The sequence below is a fragment of the Natrix helvetica genome (genome assembly GCF_964273705.1).
Source record: "Natrix helvetica genome assembly, chromosome: 1".
In the NCBI taxonomy this organism is placed as follows: Eukaryota; Metazoa; Chordata; class Lepidosauria; order Squamata; family Natricidae; genus Natrix; species Natrix helvetica.
Genome location: NC_138548.1, coordinates 25,108,940 through 25,135,235, shown reverse-complemented (window position 1 = coordinate 25,135,235; position 26,296 = coordinate 25,108,940). Strand labels below are relative to the sequence as shown.

The 26,296-nt window shown below is 42.0% G+C and overlaps 1 protein-coding gene across 1 annotated transcript in view; it reads left to right on the top strand.

The window, feature by feature from the left end:
• Nucleotides 1–6,867, top strand: part of MDGA2 (MAM domain containing glycosylphosphatidylinositol anchor 2) — a 624,733-nt gene extending 617,866 nt beyond the window's left edge. The window contains exons 16-17 of the mRNA XM_081938341.1: nt 5,908–6,013; nt 6,565–6,867. Coding sequence (XP_081794467.1) covers nt 5,908–6,013; nt 6,565–6,653 — 195 coding nt within the window. The 3' untranslated portion in view covers nt 6,654–6,867. The remainder of the gene's footprint in view (nt 1–5,907; nt 6,014–6,564) is intronic.
• The last annotated feature ends 19,429 nt before the right edge of the window (nt 6,868–26,296 follow it).

Below are 26,296 nucleotides of genomic sequence, written 5' to 3'. Positions count from 1 at the left end.
TTTTTTCTGTTAGTCTCACTGTTAGACGGTCTAGAGAAGGGGTGTCAAACTCGATTTCATTGAGGGCCACATCAGGGTTATGTTTGACCTCGGAGGACTGGGGAGTGGGTCTGGCCAGGCTGGGCATGGCCAGCTCGATGTCACTTGTGTCAGGGGCGCCAGTGGTAACCCGAGCCCTCTGCCAGTGAAAACGGGCTCCCAAGCTCTGTTTTTGGCTGCAACGGCCTCCTGCATTCCTCTTCCAGCGAAAATGGAACTTGGGAGGATCATGCATGGCCCTCCCAAGCTCTGTTTTTACTGACAGAGGCACTGCGGGCCGGTCCTTTGCTGTTTCCAGGTTGGCCCCACAGGCCAGATCTAAGCACCCTGCAGGCCGAATCCGCTCCGCAGGCCTTGAGTTTGACACCCCTGTTCTAGAGTAATGCTTGTCAAATTTAGCAACTCTAAGGTGTGGATTTCAACTCCCAGAATTCCCCAGCCAGTATGCCTATAATGGGGGATTCTAGGAGTTGAAGTTCACATATCTTAGAGTTGCTAAGGTTGGCAGAGAGTCATTGCTGTGATGGATGCCTTAGATGAGGTAAGGAAATAAGGAAATGTGCCTAGAAAACTAAGATTTGCTCATGACACCTTCAAGATGAAAGCAGATGCTTCTCGGCAGGGCCCAATTCCATCAGATCCACAGACAAGGAAGCGGAGGTGCCCTCAGAAATGTGCTATGGAAAACCCCAAGATCTATCTGGCACTTTTCACATAATTCCCAGATTCAAAAGAGGCTAAACCTTAAGTACGGGAAGACTTTCGGAATAGAAACAGCGCTACTGAATTCCTGGAACTCCAATGTAGTATAAATTAAAGCAGACAAAATACTTGCTGTGTTATAGTGTGGAGAAGGGCTTATCTTTTCTTTTATTAGGTTCATCATGAATCCTAATTAATAGGGGCAGGCAAAGCAGTTTGTCCCTGAAGACCAATCTATATGTTCTACTTCCAGCTGTGCTCTGAACCCTGTTCTTAGAGTCATTGCTCATGGGTAGAACATATGATCCGCATGCAAAATGTTCCAAATGCAGTTACCATCCAGCATCTGACAGACATTAAAAATAAATATCTAAAAGTAGCATGCTATATAAGGCAGCTTCCTGTTAAATTACTTGAAATTAACTTGAGATGCAAAGGTCCAAAAAGGCGAAGTAACAAAGAAAAGAGAAGTGACAGTAACCTCCAGTTGAAAGCTTTTCTAGAGCTATAGTTTGCTATTGCTCAAGACATGGAGGGAAGAAAAACTTAACCATTATTCTGTGTCCAGCCCCATGATCTGTTGAACCTTTAAAATCAAGAATCATATATCCCCTAATGTATATTTTTCCTCTTTCCTCACAATACCTTTTCTTTTTGTGATGTTCAATTACATGCCTGCTGGAAAAGTTTGTATATTTAAGAACTTTTGAGGTTGGATGGCCTGAAGACTGGAATTCAGTGCTTCAAATTAATAAAAAAGATAATTTGATTGTTGGCATTCCTGACAACTTAGGTCTGATGTGTATGTTTACTTTTGAATGTCGAGCATCCAAGTAGTGAACATCAAATATTTTGGAAATACCTCTCAGCTGTAAAAGATTTGTTATGTACCCAGCTACAGCTATAGCAAGTTTTAGACACAAGATGAGGAATAGAATAGACTAATAGGGTTGGAAAGGACCTTGGAGGTCTTCTAGTCCAACCACTGCTTGAGAAGGAAACCCTACATCACTTCAGACAAATGGTTATCCAACATCTTCTTTAAAACTTCCAGTGTTGGAGCATTCACAACTTCTGGAGGCAAGTTGTTCCACCTGATTAATTGTTCTCACTATCAGGAAATTTCTCCTTAGTTCTAGGTTGCTTCTCTCCTTGATTAGTTTCCACCCATTGCTTCTTATACTATCTTCAGGTGCTTTGGAGAATAGCTTGACTCCCTCTTGTTTGTGACAGCCCCTGAGATATTGGAAGGCTGCTTTCATGTCTCCCCTAATCCTTCTTTTCATTAAACTAGGCATGCCCAGTTCCTGCAGCCATTATCCCTATGTTTTAGCCTCCAGTCCCCTAATCATCTTTGTTGCTCTTCTCTGCACTCTTTCTAGAGTCTCCACATCTTTTTTATATTGTGGTGGCCAAAACTGAATGCAGTATTCCAAGTGTGGCCTTACCAAGGCATTATAAAGTGGTATTAACACTTTACTTGATCTTGATTCTATCCCTCTGTTTATCCCTCTGTTTAGGAATAGTAAGATAAGGTAGGGCTCAAACTAAATGCCTTGAAAGATGGTCTGCATTGGTTCCAGCCAGTCACAAGGACTTACATTGCATACATTGCCATCCTTTGTGTGCCTGAACAGGGTTGCAAGATCAGTTGGGATGGAAATTTTGGAATACTTTGAAAGAAGGAAGTTTAAAGTGATCCAAATGCTTGTTAAAAAAAATAAGAGAAAAAAAATAAGAGGAGGTAGGAGTATCGAGTTATGTTCACTGCCTTATTTGTAATAATAATAAATGTGGAAACCTAACAAATGCAGACAGACAGACAGACTGCTTCTAGAAATAATGATGCAATTTTTCATGTGAGATTTTACATCCTTAGGATTCTCAGTAGTACTGGTCCCTTGTTGCATACCTTTTTCTATTTACGGTGCAAAACTATTTGAGATTTTAGGCTACCTTTAATCAAAGAGATGAACCAAGCCTTAGGCTTGTTTCAAAGTTACATTTGTGCTAGAACTGTTCATGTCTAGGCTACCACATCCAGATGTCCACTAGATGCCAGCAAACTTTTTTTCCTGTATCTTTTTGTGGATATCTAGTGGTCATTCAGTATTTTGCAGTAGAGATATGGTGATCCATTTACTTACTTACCAGAATAATAGAGTTGGAAGGGACCTTGGAGGTCGTCCAATCAAGCAGGAAATCCTATACCATTTCAGACAAACGGTTGTTCAATCTCTTTTTAAAAACCTCCAATGTTGGAGCACCCACAACTTCTGGAGGCAAGTCCTTCCTTCCTTCCTTCATTACCGACTTACTTAATTTTGTTTAAAAGATGAATCTGGTGTACTCTTACCTTATTTCCCAAGTGTCTGAAAAACAAAAGTCTTTTGGATCATCAGCTATGCCTGGAATTATGCTCCAAATTAGTGACATAATGGTATTTGGGAAGCTGTGAATGGGATTAAATATTGTCCAATTGATTCCTCTGTCCTGTGTTAATTCTTTGTTAATGCCAAATGATTCCCCATTTCATTTTATGGAATTATCCTCAGTGTTTAGTCAATTTAAACTGGAGAGAGGAAATCTCAGTTAATAGTTCAGCACAAATACCATTCCTGCATTGCTTAATTTCTGTTATCTCTGCAAAAAGGCCTTTGAAGTTGTCACAGAATATTTTTTTGTGTGCCAGACTTGATGGGTACAACAATTAAACACTTTAACTGACCATGTTGGAGTCCCATAGGGCATCTGGGAAAAGGAATGTGCAGAAATGACATAATTCTGATCACAGCTAATCCCAAAATTTGCAGCAAATGTCTTATCCTTGCTTAAACAATTGAACTAAGAGGCAGGAAAGCAGAGAAATGGGGCAACACAGTGTGACCAATTCGCCCTGGCCAATTCATCACATCCAATTCACTGTGGCCAACACACTGCGGGACAATTCAGTTTAATTATTTAAAATAAATTAAAATAATATTTTTATTTTTGTCATTTGCATTTTATTTTGTCCCTCCTTTTGCATTCTTTCTTTAATGATTCCATTCCACTATTTCTTTGATATTAGTGTAACTCTTGTCCCACCGCGAGTTTTCCTGTAGTTGAGTTGCCCATTGTGAGCTGACCATGGCGAGTTGGCCACAGCAAATTGTCGTAGACACGGAAGGCAGCAGGGGACCTGCAAACATTCCAGTTCAAGTCACTTCCTTTCAGCATTAACTGGAATAAACCACTGCTAAGCTAACAAGCACTTGAGGCATCTGAGAGCATCCTGTGGTTGTTCTGACAATATGACTGCTAATGGACAGATTGATATTTGTGGAGTCCTTCATGCCCTCTGAGCTTGGTTATTTGCTTGTTGACTTTTAGTTACCTGACTTAGGTAACATTTTCAATGGTCCTCATTAAACACCTTTAAGCAAACAGCCAAGTTCAGAGAACACCTGATTAGACTAGCTGACAACTTTTGTCATACAAAATGTAGTGGAGGGAACTAGACAGTCAGCTATACTGGACTTACTAGACATCTCTTGCTAACAAAGATGAAATAACAGAAGGGGTTAAAGTTATGGGAACTTTGGGAGAGAGTAACCACATCGTACTGGAATTCAACATAATGCAGGCACAAGTGAACAAAGTCAAACTAATGTCTTAGACTTTAAGAGAGCTGATGTCAACAAACTAAAAGAGAGTTTAAGAAAGATTCCATGGATGGAAATATTAAAGGATCACTGATGTTTTCATGAAGAGATTGAACAACTATTTCCTGGAATGGTATAAGGCCATGATGGTGAACTTATGGCATGCATGCCAGAGGTGGCACACAGAGCCCTCTCTGCTGGCATGTGCGCCGTCAGCCTAGGTCAGATCTCTGTGGCATTTCTTTGGTCAGCTTCTGTTTCCCTGCAAAAAGATCTTATTTCTTGCGTGCTGCTGCTGCATCCCACCAGCCAACCAGTCTTTGGGTCTTTGTGGCGCATGTTCACATACATGTCCATGCATGCACATGCACACCTTTCCATGCGTGCATGCCCAGTTTGGGCCCTCGGCGTCTAAAAGGTTCGCCATCACTGGTATAAGCTCTCCTGCTCAAGAAAAGGCACTGTTTGGTAAGGTATAGATGCTATAAAGATCCCAAGAAAAGCATTTGACAACTTTTACTTCTTTTATGACATCTTTAGAAAGTATTTTTTTTTCATTCCAGTGTTTTTAATCCATTAAAAAGCATCAATAAATGGGAAAGTATGGCAATACTCTTATATTGAAATATATTCTCGAGAATGCAATTTAACTGTTTAGTTTCGTGACCTTGAATCAAAAGACTGGATCCATCTGATAATTTCAAATTGTGAGCCATATTTTACATGGAATGTTCTCCACACTAGAACTTTGAATAAAACATACACCAAACTTTAGTGTTCTTTGTTCATGATTTTATAAATCACCGAGACACATGTGAACTCTGACAACATTCAGTAGCAAATACAAAAAGAATCAAAAATTCAAAAAACTCTAGAAAGGAAGCAAAAAACTCATAGATTTCCATGTTTGTTAGCCTGGGTATAGGATTTAGCATGTTCTGTAAGCACTTTTTTTTTTTTTTTTTGGGTAGAACACAGGATGGAGCGTGAAGTTGATAATTGAACAGTTAACTTGGAATAGGATTTGCCTAAAAAATGTTTTGAGGAACAAACACAATAGCTATCTGATTAACACTTTCATAGAATGGACTGGTAAGCAATGTTCTAAAGTAGGAAGTAAAGAAAATAGCAATGTTTATACACATTTTCACTGGGGAATGAAACATTCTTGTGTTTCAAAGTAAATTAACTTGTAATCTAACTAATTCTGCCCTTCTGAAAATAGCACATTGATTGGATGGCTAAAAAGTCGTGAATTTCTGTTTTCAGACAATCAAAGATGTGTAAACGTGTCACAACTTTAGACAAAAGGGTTCATACAAATATGATAAACATGTTACAAATATGCTAAATTTTCTCTAGGTGTGGATGTTCCAATTATGAAATATCTTTGAATTCTGTTCGTTCGGAGAACAGAAGAATATTCAACAAGACATTCTATTTTCATCATATTAAAAGCTCCTCTCGTGTCACTCATGGATTTGATTTTTTTAATGTCAGTGTTATTTTCTTTCCATTTCAGATTGTTTTTGAAGGCATCCGTGGCCGAGGCATTGAAGGAGACATTGCTATCGATGATATCTCAATTGTGGAAGGAGAATGCACAAAATCGGATTATGTAAACAACCGTACGTGGACCTGTTAACATTTCCCAGTAGTGTCCCAATCTAGTGTATAGTTTCCTAACACATTAGAGCTGAAGGAAATGAATTATTGGGGCTGTACAAAGCTTCAAAAGGGGTTTGAGCAATAGCAATAGCACTTAAACTTATATACCACTTCACAGGGCTTTACAGCCCTCTCTTAATGGTTTAGAGTGAACACATTGCCCCCAACAATCTGGCTCCTCATTTTACTGACCTTGGAAGGATGGAAGGATGAGTTAACTTTGAGCCAGTCAGGATCGAACTGCTGGCAGTCGGCAGAATTAGCCTGCAATACTGCATTCTAACCACTGCACCACCACGGCTCGCAAAGCAATGCTTTGAGGACACACCTTTAGTTCACAAAGCAGGGCAATTCCTGACTTGTCAGGAGTAAAGCAAAACTTTTGCACTGCTTCGCAAGCACCAAAAGATAGCACCCCATGTCCCCATGCATACCAGCTTCTGGAATGAATTGGGCAGCCTAATTGGATGGGTAACTAACCGTCTTTCTTCCTTTTCCTTGTTTTGTTTAGATATACCTTCAGAAGCAGTCAGGACACTGCCCCATATACGGAGTTTCCCCGTTTTTCTTCTTGTGTCTGTCTTAATTCATCAGAGGTGACCTTATTCCGGCAGAGGCTATAACACAGATGTACCACCCACTGGCATGAAGAAAAGGGAACATTTTTCAAACAAACAAACAAACAAACAAAAAACTACCAAAGATTCCTCCACTGACTGATGACTGACTCAAATAAAGATTTTTTTTTAAAAAGTATGCATATATATATATATATATATATATATATATATATATATATATATATATATATGCACACATTGGGGGTTTATTAAAAAAACAAAAGGAATGAACAAACAAGCAACTGCAGGTAAATAAATGTACCATTCTGGACGTGAAGGAGAGAGACCTTCAGGTGCTCTTGTGGTGAAGGAGTAACAAACGAACAAGAGGAGAATCAAATGACACCAACACCACCACCCCCATCCCCACACACACCCCGACCATTAATTGGGAGAACTCTGTCAAAAGAGCTATAGAATTTCTTGTCAAAGCACAAAGTCATGGCTTGTTTTGTTTCAAAGACTAGTTTGCTTGTTGCCATGGAACCTTAATGGCCTGCCCCAAAAGAGATTTCATAAAAGAAGAGAGCAAGAGCGAGCACGGAGGAGAGAAAAATCCCTTCACCTCACTGTCAAACAGGGTACGAGAGGAGCTGGCATTTCCCCCCACTTTCACCTTCCACACTCGGTTTATAAGTGTGGAGTTCAGTCCAGCCGCGGGCAGGAAGCAACCCAAGGCACCGGAGTGGTTGAAGACATTCTGCTGAAGTTCCTCATGGCAATTGCTAGAAACTATATGTGGTCTCCGCTTTGCATGTGTTCTGCTAAGTCCAGGACATATTTATGGTGACGAGAGCAACACTGGCTTGTCTAGAGTTTGCTTGCGTGGCCACTTCTTAAACATACCTGACACTCTTCCCCTGTGGTCTTCTGAACCCCAGCCCACTTGCCCTGGCCCTGGTCCTCCCACATCCCACTCCCAGTGAACATCATTTGTCCTCGTCAAGGGACAAAAAACCAAACTACCATCTTTTTTTCTAAAATGCCATGGAAACCAAGTGCCTTCAATGATAACAAACCTGAGAAAATGGGGTAGGGGGAACATATACACACATGTGCACATGCAAAAAAAATTGTTCCAGCAGACAGATGCTTGAATAGCTCCAGTGAGGTTTGCAGTTCCATAAAAAAAGATCATCCTCTTTTTTTTTCTAAAGCAAAGTAGTAGAGCAAAGCTACCAACGGAGGAAGAAATTCAAGGCATAGGAGAGCTACTTCTAGAGATGGATTGACTTGAACAGTGGCATCAGGTCCTTCTGAATTTCAGCTCTTTCATCGCAAAGCTGTCCCCAGAGTTACGGCTTTTGGGTTACCTGATCCAGGAGGAAGTGGCTTCAGTTGTAACTTGGGAAGTGGATCAATTTGTGTTTTTCAAGTTTCAAAGTGGGGTACATTCGTGCCGGAGGAGGAGGAGGAGAAGGAGGCAACAATACTTGGCAATGGTGAATTTCAATGCAGAAACACCGGCGTGCATACGCGCACAGTTTTTCCATAGTCCAACCTCTGCTCAAAACGAGATTGATCAAGAAAGGTCACAGTGCATATAGGAAAAGTTTAAAAATAAAACAAAGGAAAGACTCTTTACGGCAAAAGGCAGGCCAGCTGATCTGGTTTCATTTCCAATCACGGAGAAGATAAGGCCTCTGCCCTTTCATCAGACTCTGTGCAAATTGTGAAATATTATTTTATTATTTTAGCAAAATTTAAAAAAAACACTTTTACAAAAAAAATAAAAATAAAACTTGTAAAAAATATTTTCAGCTACCTGGCTCCATCCCATACCTATCTTTAGCCAATTTTCCAATACACTGTAAATTTCCCTTTCTATGAGTTGGTAATGAAAATTTGAAAATCTTTTTTCCGTAAATTATCTCAGCTTTTAACTTCATTAAAAAAAAAGAGTTTTGTCTAAGCAAGAGTTATTATTATAATTATTACGGTTATTATATGTTCTTTCAATACCCTAGGATGAGAAAAGGGGGGAAAAACTTATATGCAAATAATTCGGATATTAAACGAAAAACAAAAGTATAACATTTGAGAATATTAATATTAAAAAAGCACAAAGAAATGAAGTAAAAATGACGACGCTTGGTTTTTTAAAAAAAAATCTGTAGAAAAAAAAAGTTTGTGCTGATGATTCAGTAATTCAACTGAAAAAAGATAATTTTACAACTATGTTCAATAAAACTTATTTCCAGGTCAGGCATGGTAAGTGGTGTTTGTGTTTGTTGAATGCTTCAGATACTCAGCAGTCATCATGTAGTTGTTTCTGTTATGTTAAATCAAATATTTCAATTATTGAACAGTATTTCATAAAACGGTCTATTTCAGAGGTGGATTGCTTCCAGTTCGGCCAAAACGGTATTGTGATTTTGGCCTGGATCGCAGAACCAGCAGTAACCCAGGCTGGCCATGCCCCTGAACCAGTTCCCTTGTTGCTGCTGCTGTTGCTGGCATGCTGTTTAGCAAGGTGCACGCATGTGCAGTTCAGTGTAAATTATTCTGCGTATGCGCAAAGCGCACACGAAGCAAACCATAGTAAAACTAGGAACAACCCATCTCTGGTCTATTTGTCAGATGATTGGATTCTCCCAAGTGGGAAAAATCCTTACTTCCTCACCCTGAAATGCTGCATGTTCCCTTCAAATCATCTCTATGAAATTGGAAAATGGAAGAAAATTTTCTTTTGGAAATAGAATTTAGATGTAATGAGGGTAGTCTGTTGTGTGACAGAGCATAGAATCCATGAAGATCATAATATAGCCTGAAAGTAAAAAAAAAAAAGACCTTATTCTTTAGCATCCCATTTCCATAATACCTTTTCAAAAATCCATGCCTACCAGCGCAAGACTGTCAGCGTTTAAACTGATCACCACTGTTGTATCTATTAATGGTAATATGTTTGCTGAAGATTAGCAGATTCAGGTTCATAAAAATGTTAAAAATACTAAAAGTAGAAAAAAAATGTAAAAAATCCAGCTCAGTGCCATGGAATGGTGGCTGGCTAAGTAGGAAAAAATGTAATTAGCTGTAATTTGATGCTCAGTACACAGGGAATTGTGAAATAATCAGTTTAAAAGGCAATATCATGTAATAACCAGCATTTTATGTGCAACTAACATTAGGCTATAATTGATTGATTGATTGATTTTGTGCCATCAAGTCAATGTCAGCTCTTAACAACCACATTGATTGTCAACCTCAAAGGAGACAGGAAGTAAGACAAGATGAGTTAATTATACTTTGTTATAAGTCTACATTAACAGAATCTTGCATGTCTGAAAGGACAAATTTCTCACCATCTTTTTTAAAATTTTACTTTATTATCATTGTACGTATATACACAGTATACCCATACAACGAAATTCACATAAAACCCAGAGACCAGGCCCAACACACATGACAATCCCCAAACACACACACACACACACACCTCACATATTCCCCGCCCCTAAACCACCCAAGCATCCACACAACAGACCAAGTAATGCTATCGAACAGCTCACTGATGGTGGCCCTTTAGTTCATTGTTGAGTGCAATTATAGCTCTGGGATAAAAACTATTCAGAAGACGCGTGGTCTGAGTTTTAATTGTTCTGTACCTTCTGCCAGAAGCCAACAGTTCAGTAAACAGGATGAGAAAAGTATCTGAGAATGTTGCGCAACTTCCTCAAACAGCGAGATGTGAAGATAATGTCCAGGGCTGGTAGCTGGAGCCCGATGATATTCTGGGCAGTTTTAATGATTCTCTGTAGAGCTTTTTTGTCCGCTGCAGAGCTGCTCCCATGCCATGCAAGAATGCCGTATGTCAGGACACTCTCAATGGTGCTGCGATAGTAGGATAGAAGTAGATACTGAGATAGATTTATTTTCCTGAGCATTCTCAGGAAGTACAGCCTCTTTTGTGCCTTTTTCTCAAGCATATTAGCATTTATTGTTACCACTTGATAAGTTGGGAGGATCCTTTCTCAGTTTCTTTTTCTACCTGTTACCCTGTTATAGTCTCCTCACTCTTATATCTGATCATTCCAGAGGCATCATCTTTTGCCCCATCTTCCAAAGTCATTCTTACATTCCACCATCTTCCAAAGTCATTCTTACATTCCACCATCTTCCAAAGTCATTCTTACATTCCACCATCTTCCAAAGTCATTCTTACATTACACTGGTACACTTTCACTAGGATGATCTGTACCCAGTTTGGCCCTTCATGTCAGTGGTGCACCCTTGATCCTGTAATCAAGTCAATTTACCATGCTGATGTTCATAATCATCTTTTCCCACCACTTTCCCCAGCAATATAGACTTCTCCTGAGAGCTAGGCCTTCATGTAATGTGTCCAAAATATAATGTGAGCCTGCTCATTTGTGCCCCAAGTAAGAACTTTGGATTGATTTGTTGGGTTTTGGTTTTGGTTTGATTTGGTTTTTGTTTCATTTCATTTATTTATTTATTTGTTTGTTTGTTTTTGGCTACCCAGGCTATTTTTAGATGTCTTCTCCAACACAAAAAGTCTACAAACATCAATATCTTTATATCCAATTTCCTCAAAGTTCAGCTTCTACTGTCACAGGAAAAACCATTGCCTGCACAATTGTGATCTTTCAGGATACAGACAGTTCACAAAGTCTGAAATATATATATATATAATATACATACACACATCTATGCGCATGTGCACATGCACACATACACATATATTTTCATTGCTATCTTACCAAGGGCTACTTTGTGGTGCATTTGTTGATAGACACCCTCTACCATTTCAATGTCTTCATTGTCAGTTCCAAACCAGGTTGCTATACATGTCATCATTAATTTAGTCTTCTTTGTATTATTAATCTTATTTTTTTTTCATTGTGGTCCTTGACTTTCATTACTAGAGCTTGCAGATTGATTGCATTTCCAACTATTAATTTGCATTTAATTCATGCAATTCAGATGCTGCTTGGTTCCAAAGAACTGTGTGGCTCACAAAATAACAAAATAAAATCACTAGCAAAAAAGTAAAAAGAGATTTTTAAAAAAAGAATACATGTAGATCAGGGATGATTTGTGGAGTGCTTGGTGTTCTCTGAGTTTGATTGTTTGCTTGCAAAAAATTTATTAACCAATAAAATGACAATATCAGTGCTAGGAACTCTACAGCCATTAGCACCGATGAAGTTACCTAGTTGGGTAATGAAATGTCTGCAAGCAAACAACCTCAGAAAGCACCAAGGACTCCACAATGTTTTTTTAAAAAAAAAACAAGATGGCAAATCACAACTGTGTCCCAACCACCTTAGTCTAAGGTTTGGGAGCAGAGTCAGGTCTTCAAGATCCTTCAGAATGCTATGGGAGTCACATGAATTTCAAGGAGAGCTTCATTTTAGAAGATAGTTGTGGCAATAAAGGAGCATCATCCGTATAGCACAGGTTATTGGTGCTTATTTCTCCAATTTTAGAACGACGCTCATTGTCTTCAGATCCAGCTCCTCTCAATTCTGCATACAGGTTGAATAAATAAGGGGAGAATATATAGCTTTTCTCATTTGCCCATTATGGCACCATTTTTTCCCAATAAAATAGTATTTATTTCACTTCAGGTCTTCCATGAAAATGGGGAAATAAGATTGTTCCTTGTGGCTTTCATAACAAATTCCTTTCATTCATTATTTGAAGTGGTTTTACTTGCCCCTTTATTATAAATAGAAATTGATATGGAATGAATTGATTCTCACAGTTGTGCAGGTTGGATCATTCTCAGATCCTTTATTCCAAGAAATGTCAGAAAAGTCCAATCAATGGGTCTCAACCTTCTAAGCCATGATTTCACAGTTACAAGGCTACGGCAGGGCTATGGTACATAAGAAACGTTTTGCTCTTGATCAGTATTTCTCATCCTGGGCAATTTTAAGATGCATGGATTTCAATTTCCAGAATTCCTGGCTGGGGAACGTTGCTCTAGAATCTTCTAGCATTTGATGGGACACAATTCCTTACCAGATTTGATAGGTTATTTTTTGTGTTTCTTATTTAATTTACTGAATTTACAAGTTTTGGTAATTAAGTCTGGCACACCGTAGTTAGAAATCTAGGCTAAATACAGAAAGTCTTCTGTATGCTTCTAACTCCCATTTCCTCCCAAAATAATAACAATAGTTACTAGTTTTCCTTTGCAGAATGTATTAAGGAATAGCTGAAGAGTCATCTGTCAAGGATGTTTCAAGATAAGTTCCTGCACTACTCCTAAAATTGTTGACCAGCCTAATCCTAGCCTCCAATCTGGGTTCCTGCTGGCATTACTATTGATTCTGCTCCCGAAAAAGTTTGCACATCGCACATGTGCGCATTTGCACCTAAAAGGTTCTGTGCATGCACACAATATTAAAAAGGGGGGGATACATTTTTTTCAATGAAGATTGTTCTGTGCATGTGCAGAACAGAAAATCAAGATGGCGCTGCCATGGATGAATCCGGTATGGTCACATGTCCGGCCGAGTTACTATCTATTCGGCCAAACTGGGAGGAACCCACCTCTGCCCCAGTCTAATATTCCTGCACTTATTTTGATTAAGGAGAGGAATTGGTAGGAGCATTGGCTGGCTGAAAGCATACTGCAAACTAAGCCTGGACTTGAGGTGGGGATACATTTTTGATACAAGGTTAAACAAATCATCCTAATTTGTCAATTCCTTTCATCAAGGATGGAATAGTCATTGGGATACTGAGCAATGAAGTTTAGGCTTTTTCAATCAGACAAGTGTTGGGGAATGTGTAAGCATCATCATCAAATGGACATAGATGAGAAAGATATAGCTCTCAGGTTATGACCATTAATTCAGCAACATTCAAAATTATGATGATGCTAGACAAAGTTGACTTATGACTGGTCCTCATGGTTGTGGTCATCACAGCATCCCCACGGTCATGCGATTGTGAGTCGGACACTTGGCAAGCAGCTCACATTTATGGTGGTTGCAACATCCTATAATTATATGACCACCATTTGCAAACTTCCCTGACAGCTCACAAGAAAAGTCACTGGGGAAGCTGACACAAAATCAAAAGTCATTCTGGTAGATCATTCCTGTTTCCACAAGATGGTAGCTGGATAGACGGATAGATGCTAATTAGTTAGCCAGTTAGATGGCTAGCTAGAGAGTTAGAAAATTAGATAGCTAGACAGATAGATAATAAATAGGATGTGTGTGTATGTGTGTGTGTGTGAATTTAAGTGGATTAGACCATTTTTTTCATTGTGGAGTTATAGAAAATAGAAAATGCTTATTACAGAAGAACATTGCACAGTTTCAAATCACAGGATGCAATTATTTCTCCTGGAATTTCAAATGCAAGATGAATATGCTTCTAAGCACTTATCCAACTGTATACTCTCATGCAACATACTTAATTTGGTTACTGAATTAATCCACTTTTGGTGTTTACATAGTGCACTAATTTCTAAACAGACTTCACAGGCTGAGCTTGTATTTCATGCTAAATGAAAAACCAAAACCCTGGGATTAAGAATAATTGACTTGTTATGCCATTAAAGTTATATTAAAGCCTTTAAGGAGAAAAAAAGTACAGGGGGGAAGGAGGAGGAGGAGGAGGACTCTGGTGTTGATGTCTCTGCAGCAGTGGTGCTATTCAGCAAACTGGTAGCAGTGGTGGCGGGATACTCCACTCACCCACCCGGACGTCAGCACATCCCATTTTTGACGCTCTGCGCATGCATGAAAGGTCCTGCGCCTGCGCAGAAGGTTCACATTTGTGAACCAGTTGTGAAGGTAAGTTGATTTCACCCCTGCTCTGCAGTACTCTGGAGCTTTCCTGGCTTTCCTCCAACATTGCAAAAGGACCATGACATTTTACCGTTCTGTTTGTCATCCCGTGGAATTTAAATCAAGGGTGGTAAGCCTGGAAGGTTACTGATCAGTGAAATGGTGATGGTTTAATGAAAGAACTATTTCATCACCTTCTAATTAAGATAAGTGCAATATCTCTCTCTATCCCATGCAGGAGCATTTCATTTCAGATTTACATTCCTGAAGTGGAGGGGTATGGAATAGAAGGCAACTTCTCTTCCATTGCACTGAATTAGATTGGCCCAATACCACAGAGGAAAATGTTGGCACAGCAGTGATCTGATCCTCCAATTCAAGCAGTATTTTTAATGAATATTATTTTATCAAAGTGTTGTGACCCAGCTCCCCAAACACTTTATTATTCCTTTATTAGAAGCACCAACAGTCCCGGCAAACAGTTTCTCTCTCAATGCATGTTAACAACTCTGTCTGGCAGGGAGATGAATAGTTGTCTGCCACATCTATTCATCTTTGCCTTTTATCCCCACAGCTAGGGTGGAGCTTCGTTAGCAGCAGTGGCTCTGCCTGCCAAAGGATTGGCCCACAGATTTCCACTGCTCTCCTCTCCTCTGCCTTCTGTGCATCTGTGTGCCAAGCACTGGACCCAGCTGATCCTCCACTTCCTCATCAGCCACCTCCAGACCTGGGGGCTGTTGACTTTCCCATCTGAGGGTTGACAGACAACCCAGGCTCCACTTCTACCTCTCTCTCTGCCAGCTCCCTTCCCTCTTTCCCTCAGAGCTCTCAGGTTGCCTTGAGGCTGACCCTGACTCCCACGCCTCCTCCTCCTTTTTTGATTCGGCTGCTGGAGGGGTTGCAGCCAACAAGCCACAACATCAAGGGTGAGTTGCCTGTGGACCAGGAAAATGGTGGGGGAGGCAGTGGTCTGCAATAAAAATCATGGAGCAGTGCTATGGTAACACTTAAATGGTGGAAAAAAGCAACTGTGTTAAAAAAAACTTCATTGAAAGGAATTTCCTTTACTAGAATGCCATTTTTACTTTCTTCTACAGATCGGCAGGCAAGCAAGTTGTGGGCTGCTTCCCGCATCTGGAGCCTAACAATTCCATTACCTGGCTTAAGTTGTATTTTGTGGCATGAGAAATGGGGCTGGATAAGGGAGGCCTCTGCTGTATAGCAGGAGGCTGGAACAGATTATCTCAGGGGGTGCTTCAAGGCCTCTAATCATCCGAGAATCCAGAAAGTCATTATTGGCTGCCTCCTGGATATACTCCAGCCTGCCACATTAATTTGGCTCTGCAGGTTATGGGATGAAAATCCATAAGAGGACCAAATGGAAATCAGCAGCCTTGAGTTAAAATATTGCACACCACTGCTGGCCAATTAGCTTTTGTGAGTCTAGAATCTGACACACTGTGTCCATGCGGTGTGCCAGCCAAGCACTATCAGTGTTTCCTCTGAATGACCGTTGTATTTGCATTTGCTACTACATTCTGTTTCATTTACACAATAATCCCCTGCAAGCAGGTCTTCTCCCATAACTTCAAGTAGGCAGCTTTGAGGAGGAGATGTTTTCAAACTTCACTGAATAGAGGCCTAACTCAGGATGAAAGCCATCTTTTTATTATGACACTGGGCAAGAAATTATATTAGCGGGGACCAGTGGTGGATTTCAAAAAATTTTTAGAACCTCTTCTATAGGTGTGGCCTGCTTTGTGGGAGTGGCTTGCTGGCCATGTGACCGGGTGGGAGTGGCTTGCCAGCCATGTGACCAGGTGGGAGTGGCTTGGAAGTCATGTGACTGGGTGGGCATGGCCAACTTGTAAAATGTGGAGAAACTCACTTAACAACGCTCTTGCTTAGCAACCAAAATGTTGGCTCAGAAACTCTGGCATTTGAAGCACGTAAGTCTTAAAGCTGTCAAGTTACAAGACCCTTGCACCCCTAACCCTTTAGAGCCCCCCCCAGGACTGTTCAAACTTGACAGCTTTAAGACTTGTGGACTTCAACTCCCAGAATTCCTCCTACAGTCATGTTGGCTCAGGAACTCTGGCATTGAAGTGTGCAAGTCTTAAAGCTGTCAAGTTACAAAACCCTTGCACCCCTAACCCTTTAGAAAAAAAAACCCAGGGATGTTCAAACTTGACAGCTTTAAGACTTTAAGGTTTAGATAAGACTCTTAGAGGTGGGCGGGGCTATTGGTGAGCAAGCCAATCAGTGAGCGGTGGGTGAGGCAAGCGTGGTGTGGATGGGCAGGGGGAGGGATCTGGACCTGGTTCTAAATGGCACGGTAGATTTGTGTAACCTCTTCTATAGAAGAGGTTAGAACTGGCAGGAACCCACCCCTGGCACAAACCCACAAAGTAGTCCCTTTCTTTTTTTTTATTCGGCGGTAAGAACATGAGTCATCTCTTGATGCAAGACCCCAAAGAATGTCATATTTCAGCTAGTTGTTGCTTGCGAAGTCGTGTCCAACCCATTGCAACCCCATGGACAATGTTCCTCCACACCTTCCTATCCTCTACCATCCCCCAGAGTCCATTTAAGCTCAAGCCTACTGCTTTGGTGACTCCATCCAGCCACCTCATTCTCTGTCGTCCTCTTCTCTTGCTCTCAATCTTTCTCAGCATTAGGCTCTTCCCCAGTGAGTCCTTCCTTCTCATTAGGTGGCCAAAGTATTTGAGTTTCCTCTTCAGGATCTGGCCTTCTAAAGAGCAGTCAGGGTTGATCTCCTCTAGGACTGATCGGTTTGCTCGCCTTGCAGTCCAAGGGACTCACAGGAGTCTTCTCCAGCACTATAATTCAAAGGCCTCTATTCTTTGGTTCTCAGCCTTTTTTATGGTCCATTTCAGCTAGTAGAAGTGAAATTGTGGACATGCATAAGGTACCATATTTTTAGAGTATAAGACACACCTTCCCCCCTCTAAAAGAGGGTGAAAACTTGTGTGTGTCTTATATACTGAATGTAGCCCCATCCACCCACTGGTCCCAACTCTTTGGCCTCTGCCTCCCAGCAATTTACCTCCTTGCAGCAAACAGGGGCTTGCGGAGGCTGCAATAGGCTATAGTAATCCCTGCAGCCTGAAACAGCTGATGAGCAGAAGAAACTGAAAGTGAAACTTGCTGTTTGCTCCACGAGGCAAAATGCTGGGGGGCAGAGGCAGATATTTTCCCCTTTTTTTCCTTCCCAAAAGCTAGGTGCGTCTTATACTTCGGAGCGTCTTATACTCCAAAAATATGGTATCTCTTTTGAGAAATGAGGTGTCAGATCTGCCATCACATCACTTCATTCCTGCTTCACTTTGAAGACAAGCTGCCATAAAATGTGTGTGTGGGGGGAGAAGGAGGATACACGGAGGGTGGATGACAGGAACCAGAAATGCCAACCAGAGACAACTATTGAATGATCCAAGGACACAGGCATGGGAACAGAATGTGAATGCCCACCAAAGAGGTGCCAAACTGTTACCAAAACAACCAATTTGAACTAGTAAGATGACCAAGGGGGAGGGACAAAGAAAAGGGAACAATATCAGCTTTATGTGGGAATCTTCCGATCTGATTTTCCTATGCTTGTAACCACTTGGCTTTAGTAAAAGTATTTAGTAAAAGTACCTTTCACTACACACAGAGTCAAGGGTCTTTCTTTCCTAAACACTCACAGTGGGACATGTCTGGCAGGCGGCTTCTGAACAGATTTTCCTCCAACTTTTTTATTTTTTCCTTTGGTAACTTTATTCATCATCAACTTAGTGATAGGTGCAATAAGTCAATAAGTAAGTAAGCAAAGTGTTGCACTTAGGCAGGAAAAACCAAATACATAGGAACAGAATAGGTGGTACCTGGCTTAACAGACCATAGTAATTGTGAGAGGGATTTAAGTGTCCTAGTGGACCATCACTTAAGTATGAGCCAGCAGTGTGCTACAACTGCCAAAAAAACTGACAACAACAAAAACAACCAAATCCACTGTGGGCTTAGGCTGCATCAACAGAGGGATAGCATCAAGATTATGAGAAGTAATTACTGCTTCGTACAAAACTAAGAAACCAATATGTGGAATACTGTGTGTAGTTCTGGTCACCATGATTCAGAAAAAGATGCTGATGCTCTAGAAAGTGTGCAGAGAAGAGTAGCAAAGTTGATAAAGGATCTGGAAGTTAGCTTGCATGATGAATGGTTGAGGGATCTAGATATGTCTAGCCCACAGGTGTCAAACTTGCCATGTCACATTGACATCACATGATGTATCACAGTGGTTTTTTTTTCTCTTTGTGGAGCTGGCGAGGGCAGGGCTTGCACATGACTCATCTGGCCCACGGCCTGCCAGTTTGACACCCTCTAGTAGCCTATCAAAGAGTAAGATTAGTGGGGATATGATAGCTATCTTCTAGTACTTGAGGGACTGTCACAAAGTAGAGAGGATTAGCTTATAGTACAGAGAATTAACTTATAAGGCATTTGATAAAGTACCGTGTTTCCCCGAAAATAAGCCACGCCCTGCTAATAAGCCCAATCGGGCTTTTCAGAGCATGCGCCACAATACGCCCTCCCCTGAAAATAAGCCCGCCCCCAGTCCCCACCATTAACACTGTACCTCCTACCGGTACAGCTTCCGGGGCAAAAAGAGGGCTCGCCGCAAAAACAGCGGCAGGCCAGCAATGTGATCACCCCCTCCTGCCTGTTCCTACTCGTGCAAAAAAACACCGCCAACCCCAATGGCAAAGGCAGCCTGCCTGGTTCCCTTCCTCGCGTTCCTCGCCATTGTGCTCAGGGAAGCGGCTGGTGAAAAAAAAAACTCACGAGTTCAATCAAACATCTTGAAATCGCGAGAAGGTTTTTTTTTTTTAACCAGGGGCTTCCCTGAATATAATGTCGAGGAATGCAACAAAGCTAGAAAGGTAGGAGGCACGCCCCGCGGCCCAACACCGCCCACTTTGCCCCAATGGTAAAGGCAGCCTGCCTGGTTCCTTTCCCTGCCGTCCCTTTAACGAGGGGCGGCAGGTGGGGTGGGGGGGAGAAGCGAGGCACGCCTCCTACCTTTCCAGCTCCGTCGTGTTCCTCACCCTTTCGCTGATTGAATCCCCTTGTAAAAAAATCTCATTAGTTCAACTCGCGAGATCTTTTTTTACAAGGGGATTCAATGAGCGAAAGGGCGAGGAATGCAACAGAGCTGTCAGTCTCTGGTAGCGCTAGGACACGCGTCTCACTTCTCCCCCCCCCCACCTCTCCCCCCTCACTAAAGGGACGGCAGGAGAGGGAACCAGCCAGGCTGCCTTTATCATTGGGGTGAGGTGGGCGGTGTTGGGCTGCGATGCGTACCTCTTTCCAGCTTCATCGCGTTCCTCGCCCTTTCGCCCATTGAATCCCCTTGTAAAAAAAAATCTCATTAGTTCAACTCGCGAGGTTTTCCTACAAGGGGATTCAATGGGCGAAAGGGCAAGGAACGTGACGAAGCTGGAAAGATAAGAGGTGTACCTCACAGCCCAACACCGCCCACCTCACCTCAATGATAAAGGCAGCCTGGCTGGTTCCCTCTCCTGCCGTCCCTTTAGTGAGGGGGGAGAGGTGGGGGGGAGAAGCGAGACGCATGTCCTAGCGCTACAAGAGACTGACAGCTCTGTTGCGTTCCTCGCCCTTTCGCTCATTGAATCCCCTTGTTAAAAAAACCTCGCGAGTTGAACTAATGAGATTTTGGAAGACTCTCTGTCCGGCAGCCAGCCCACCATAGAGAGCACTCCTAGAGCGGCCGATGCTGAAAGACTCGGCCCCGAGTTTTGAAGTTGCACGGAGCGGAGCGGGGCGGCGGCAGGCAGCGGCGGGCAGCAGCAGCCAGTGGCGGTGGCCTGGGAGAGCTGCGCAAGGGCTTGGTGAGGCTGCGGGCGGAACAGGCGCTCGTGCAACCCACTTCTCCAGCCGGGCAGAGCTCCATGCACTGACCTAGGGGGTATCCCGAATGTGCCAAGCCGCAGGAGCTGGGGGGCGGGCAGAGCACCACATGGCTTGGCACCTTAGGGATTACCCCCTAGGTCAGTGAATGGCGCTCTTCCCGGCTGGAGAGGGGATTTGCCGGGCGGCTGCTCGTGAGCATGGTTACCTCATGGCTGCTTCGCCGCTGAGGCTGTGCCCGGCTCTTCGGGAGCCAGTTCACAAGGGAGCAGCCGCCCGGCAGCCCCAAAACAATAAGCCCTCCCTGATAATAAACCCAAGGGCATATTTCGTGGGGCAAAAGAAAATAAGCCCCTGGCGTATTTTCGGGGAAACACGGTAGACCATAACCTACTACTAGATAAAGTAGAAGAATGTGGGTTAGACAGCATTACCACCAGATGGATTCGTAACTGGCTGACCAACTGCACTCAAAGTGTAGTCCTCAATGGAACTGCATCTACATGGAGGGAAGTATGCAGTGGAGTACCCCAAGGCTCTGTTTTAGGCCCAGTACTCTTCAACATTTTCATCAATGATTTGGATGAGGGAATAAATGGGAAACTCATCAAATTTGCAGATGACACCAAGCTGGAAGAATAGCCAACACTTCAGAAGATAGGCTTAAGATACAGAAGGATCTTGACAAACTTGAACATTGGGCACTATCTAATAAAATGAAATTCAATGGTGAAAAGAGTAAGGTTCTACATTTAGGCAAGAAAAACGAAATGCACAGGTACAGTATAGGTGATATCTTGATCAACAGTAGTAACTGTGAGAGGGATCTTGGAGTCCTAGTGGACAACCATTTAAATATGAGCCAGCAATGTGTAGCAGCTGCCAAAAAAGCCAACACAGTTCTAGGCTACATAAACAGAGAGATAGACTCAAGATCACGAGAAGTGTTAATACCACTTTATAATGCCTTGGTAAGGCCACGCTTGGAATACAGCATTCAGTTTTGCTCGCCACAATGCAGAAAAGATGTGGAGACTCTAGAAAGAGTGCAGAGAAGAGCAACAAAGATGATTAGGGGACTGGAGATTAAAACATATGAAGAACGGTTTCAGGAACTGGGTATGTCTAGTTTAATGAAAAGAAGGACTAGGGAAGACATGATAGCAGTGTTGCAATATGTCAGGGGTTGCCACAAAAAAGAGGGAGTCAAACTATTCTCCAAGGCACCTGAGGGTAGAACAAGAAGCATTGGATGGAAACTAATCAACGAGAGAAGGAACTTAGAACTGAGGAGAAATTTCCTGACAGTTAGAACAATTAATCAGTGGAACAGCTTGCCTCCAGAAGTTGTGAATGCCCCAACACTGGAAGTCTTTAAGAAGATGTTGGATAGCCATTTGTCTGAAATGGTATAGGGTTTCTTTCCTAGGCAGGGGGTTGGACTAGAAGACCTCCAAGGTCCCTTCCAACTCTGCTATTGTATTTATTTGTATATTCTCCAAAGTACCTGAAAGCAGGACAAGAAGAAATGGGTGGAAGTTCGTTAAAAAGAAATCCAGCCTAGAAACAAGGATAATTTTTCTGACAGTGGAGAAAAAAATAATCAATAGAATGCCTTGCCTCACACAGTGGTAGGGGCTTCATCCCTGGAGGTTTTCAGAAATAGCTGTTTGACCAGGATTACATAAATTCTCGTAATTTGGGCAAAGGGTTGGTCCCTTCCAGTCCTATGATTCTATGTTCTATGTCCCGTACTGGTATATATTTTTCATAGTATCATGTATCTTTCCATAAGCAAACAGAATTCCTCACCCTTGGGATTATTTAATAAATGAACAAATCACGTTCAATTTATTGATATGCAAAGCAAAACATCTAAATAGAATTTTTCATTCCTCATCCAAGAACAATATACACAAAACAATTACTGTTCTGTGCCTATGTTTCAAGCAGGCTAATGCCTCGCCGATGGGATGCTTCTGTAGCTTCTGCTGCAAGTGTTAACAACACCTAAGACTGCCATGGCAAACAGCTGCTTCATCTAATTTCACAATAGGAAGAGCTGCTGCTGTGTTGTGCACTGAGCAGTGTTAAAATGAGTAAATCCCTTGATAAAGATAGTTAAATGTTGGAAGAATTCACCGATGTGTTAAGTAATGAAAATTCAAAGGAATTAACCAATATGTGGCACCAAAGGAAAATATTTCGCCCCAAATCACCTCCTCTCCTATGGGTTTGGTTCATTTAGTATATTGGTGGAAAAGTATGGATAAAGCATAAATCTTCTTTATTATCAACAAAGCTGATAAAGGGTCAGGAAACTAAATAATATGATGGACATTTCAGGGAGCTAGGGATGTCTAACCCTATCAAAGAGAAGGATATGGGAGGACACGATAGTTGTCTTCCAATACTTGGGGGGCTGTCACCAAAGGGCAGGACAAGAAGTAATGCGTGGAAACTTGAAGTGATCCAACCTAGAAATAAGGAGAAATGTTCTGACGGTGACAACAGTCAATGGAATAGCTTGCCTCCTGGAGTTGGGGGTCCTCCATCACTGGAGGTTTTCAAAAATAGATTGGACAACCACTTGACTGGGATGGTATAAGGTCTCCTGCCTTGAACAAGAGTTTGGACTATACAGTCTCTGAGGTCCCTTCCAGTCCTGTGATTCTATGTTCTAAACTTCATCAAAACAAATCGTTAAAAATTTTGAAGCATCCTAAAAATAGGATTAAAAAAAGAAAAGTCTCTTTTGCATGAGAAGAAAAGATTGAGAAAGGTAGTTGAAAATTTCAAGGTTATATATCAGTAGTGGAGAACCTTTTTCTTACGTGCCAAAATTGTGCATATGTGCACTATCGTGTGCGCACCCATGTCCACTCAATCTCCCCCCCACCTGCATGACCCGCCCATGCTCTGGAGACTTTCCTGAATCCTGGGGAGGGTGAAAACAGCCTCTCCTGGCCCCCCTGGAAGTCATCCGGAAGCCAGAAATGGATCATTCCCAAACTTCTGGTTGGCCCATTGGGGCAGTTTTTCACCCTTCCCAGCCTCTGGAGGCTTTCCTGAAGCCTGGAAGGGTGAAAAATGGCCCCAATGACCCAACCGGAAGTTCGTTCCATTGGGGCTGTTTTTCACCCTCCCCAACCTCAGAGGTTTTCCTGAAACCTGGGGAGGGTGAAAACAGCATCCCCTGGTCCTCTGGAAGGGCAAAAAATCAGCTGGCCGGCGTGTGCATGCGCGCCAGAGCTGACAGCTGGTGTGCCACCAAATATGGTTCTGCGTGCCACCTGTCATGCCATAGGTTTGCCATCATGGTTATATATTCTCCTCCACAGATTTCAATTCCTGTGCAATTCAACACCTCCCCCCACAAACAACAGAAAGTTAAAGTTAGGGGAATAAAAGGAGCGATATTGGAAGTACTTTACTTTACTTTATTTTAAATTTCTAGACCGCCCCCTCTCCCGAAAGGGACTCGGGGCGGTGTACAGTCAAATTAAAACACAAGGAATACATAAGAATAAATACATAAATACACAGATCCTTAAATACTTAAATGAGGAGGCTATAAAAACTGTATCTTAAAGTAAAGCAATTAAAAAACAGTATTTAAAAATAACCCCTAAAAATACCCCAAAAAGTTAAAGTTAAAATAATGACCTAGAAATTCCCAATTAAAAATATCTGCCAGGAGGTAAGATAGAACTATGAGTGGGCCAAGCCGGCTAGTCGAAACAGGTGAGTCTTTAGTTTTTGACGGAAGGAGCGGAAGTCGGTGGTGGTTCTGATGTCGGGGGGGAGTTCATTCCAGAGGGTTGGGCCCATCACAGAGAAGGCTCTACTCCTAGGCGCCGCCCGTTGGCATTGCTTGGTGGACGGCACCAGGAGGAGTCCCTCCCTTTGAGAGCGAATTGGTCGCAGGGATGTGTGCGGTAGGATGCGATCCCGCAAGTAGCTAGGTCCTGTGCCATGGAGCGCTTTAAAGATGGTGATCAACACCTTGAAACGCACCCGAAGTAAATAAATGGATGGCCCAATAGCATAGAAAAGAGATAAGTGACTCTGAATTGGGGAAAAAATGTGAGCGGGGAGGGAGGCTGGTGGAAAATGTTCTCCAGAAACGATGGGCAAAATCTCTGGAAAGATGTCAAAACATCCTTCCCTCGCTTATATGAATAGATTTATTTATTTTTTCAAGAAAATCTATCTGCTGCATGAATTTCCGTTTGTTTTGTTAGCGCTGCCACTAACAATTACTTGCTTGAGTTGAGATGACCTCACTCTCTCTTGGGCAAGTGATATATGTCTAAATCAGACCCGTTTTGCCTGGTCATGAAGCATCATGAACTTTTATCATCCTATCTCTGTATACCAAATTGAGCACCCTCAGGATAAATGCTTAGGGGATCTTTAGTCAAAGCAATGAAATTTGCAGTTTCACCAGCAGTAAGTTCTGCTATAAGTCAAATTCAGTTAGAAAACAAATCGGCAAAGCTTTTTTTTTTTTCTCTTAGGCAGTTGAAGACTGAACATACCAGTTATGGATGTACTAGCTCTAAGAACTTCAATTTCCTCTTTAGTTATTATGTTTTGAGTTAAAGTAACTCAAAGCCAAGTACTATTTCTGCTGTGTTGCATTTGTTGGCTACTACTGGGACTTCAAGAGAGGAGGAGGAGGAGGAGGAGGAGGAGGAGGAGGAGGAGGAGGAGGAGGAGGAGGAGGAGGAGGAGGAGGAGGAGGAGGAGGAGGAGGAGGAGGAGGAGGAGGAGGAAATATCACAAAATCCCTATTGAGAAGGATAGACTCATTCTATCTATGTCATGGAAAGACTTTTGTGATTCTTTAAGATGACTGGTGAATATCACTTTTTAGTCACACAGAAACAGATACAGGCACACACACACACATACACAAAGAGAAAGATACACACACAGAAACAGACACAGACACAGACATACACAGAGAGACGCACACACACACACACACACACACACACAAACAAAGACAAAGACATACAGACACACACATACATACATACAGACAGACACACATAGACTCAGATACAAATTAACAGAGTTGGAAGTCACCTTATAAATAATCTAGTCCAACCCCCCCTCCCCTGTTCTAGCAGGAGACATGACACCATTTCTGGTAGATGGCAGTCCTATCTCTTATTGAAAGCTTCCAGTGATGAAGCCCCCACAACCTCTGAAGGCAACTTCTGTTCCATTGGTTGATTGCTCTCAATGTCAGAAAATGTTTCCTTATTTCCAGGTTGAATCTCTCCTTGTTCAGTTTCCATCCATTATTCCTTGTCTGGCCTTTAGGTGCTTTGGAAAACAGGTTGACCCCCTCCTCTCTGTGGCAGCCCCTCAGATATTGGGAACAGTGCTATCATGTCTCCCCTGGTCCTTCTCTTCACTAGACTAGCCATGCCCAGTTCCTGTAACCGTTCTTCATATGTTTTAGCCTCCAGTCCCCTAATCGTCTTTGTTAGAATACACCTTACCTGAACTGGGAGGAAATGCCTTATCTGGAAGGCTTTGACTGAATCCAGAGAAAAGATCCCAAAGAATACAAGGATACCAAGCATTGGGATTGAGAACAGAAGAGTATAGTATGCTATGCCCAAATTAGCAATCAAATACTGGAATAGGTCGAATTACATGATCAGAAGGATTCCAGTGTTTCTATACAAATGCACAAAGTATGGCGAACAACGAGACAGAATGATAAGTCTTTATTTATTCTATTTATTAAATTCTTATGCCTCCCTTACAAGATGACTCTGGCAGCTTACAGCAGGAAGGATGTTGTGATTTAATGGGCATTTCTAAAACTTGGTGGGCCCCATTTGGGATTGGTTAATTTTAATACATTTTTATTAATGCTCAGCTTTTCCTCCAAATC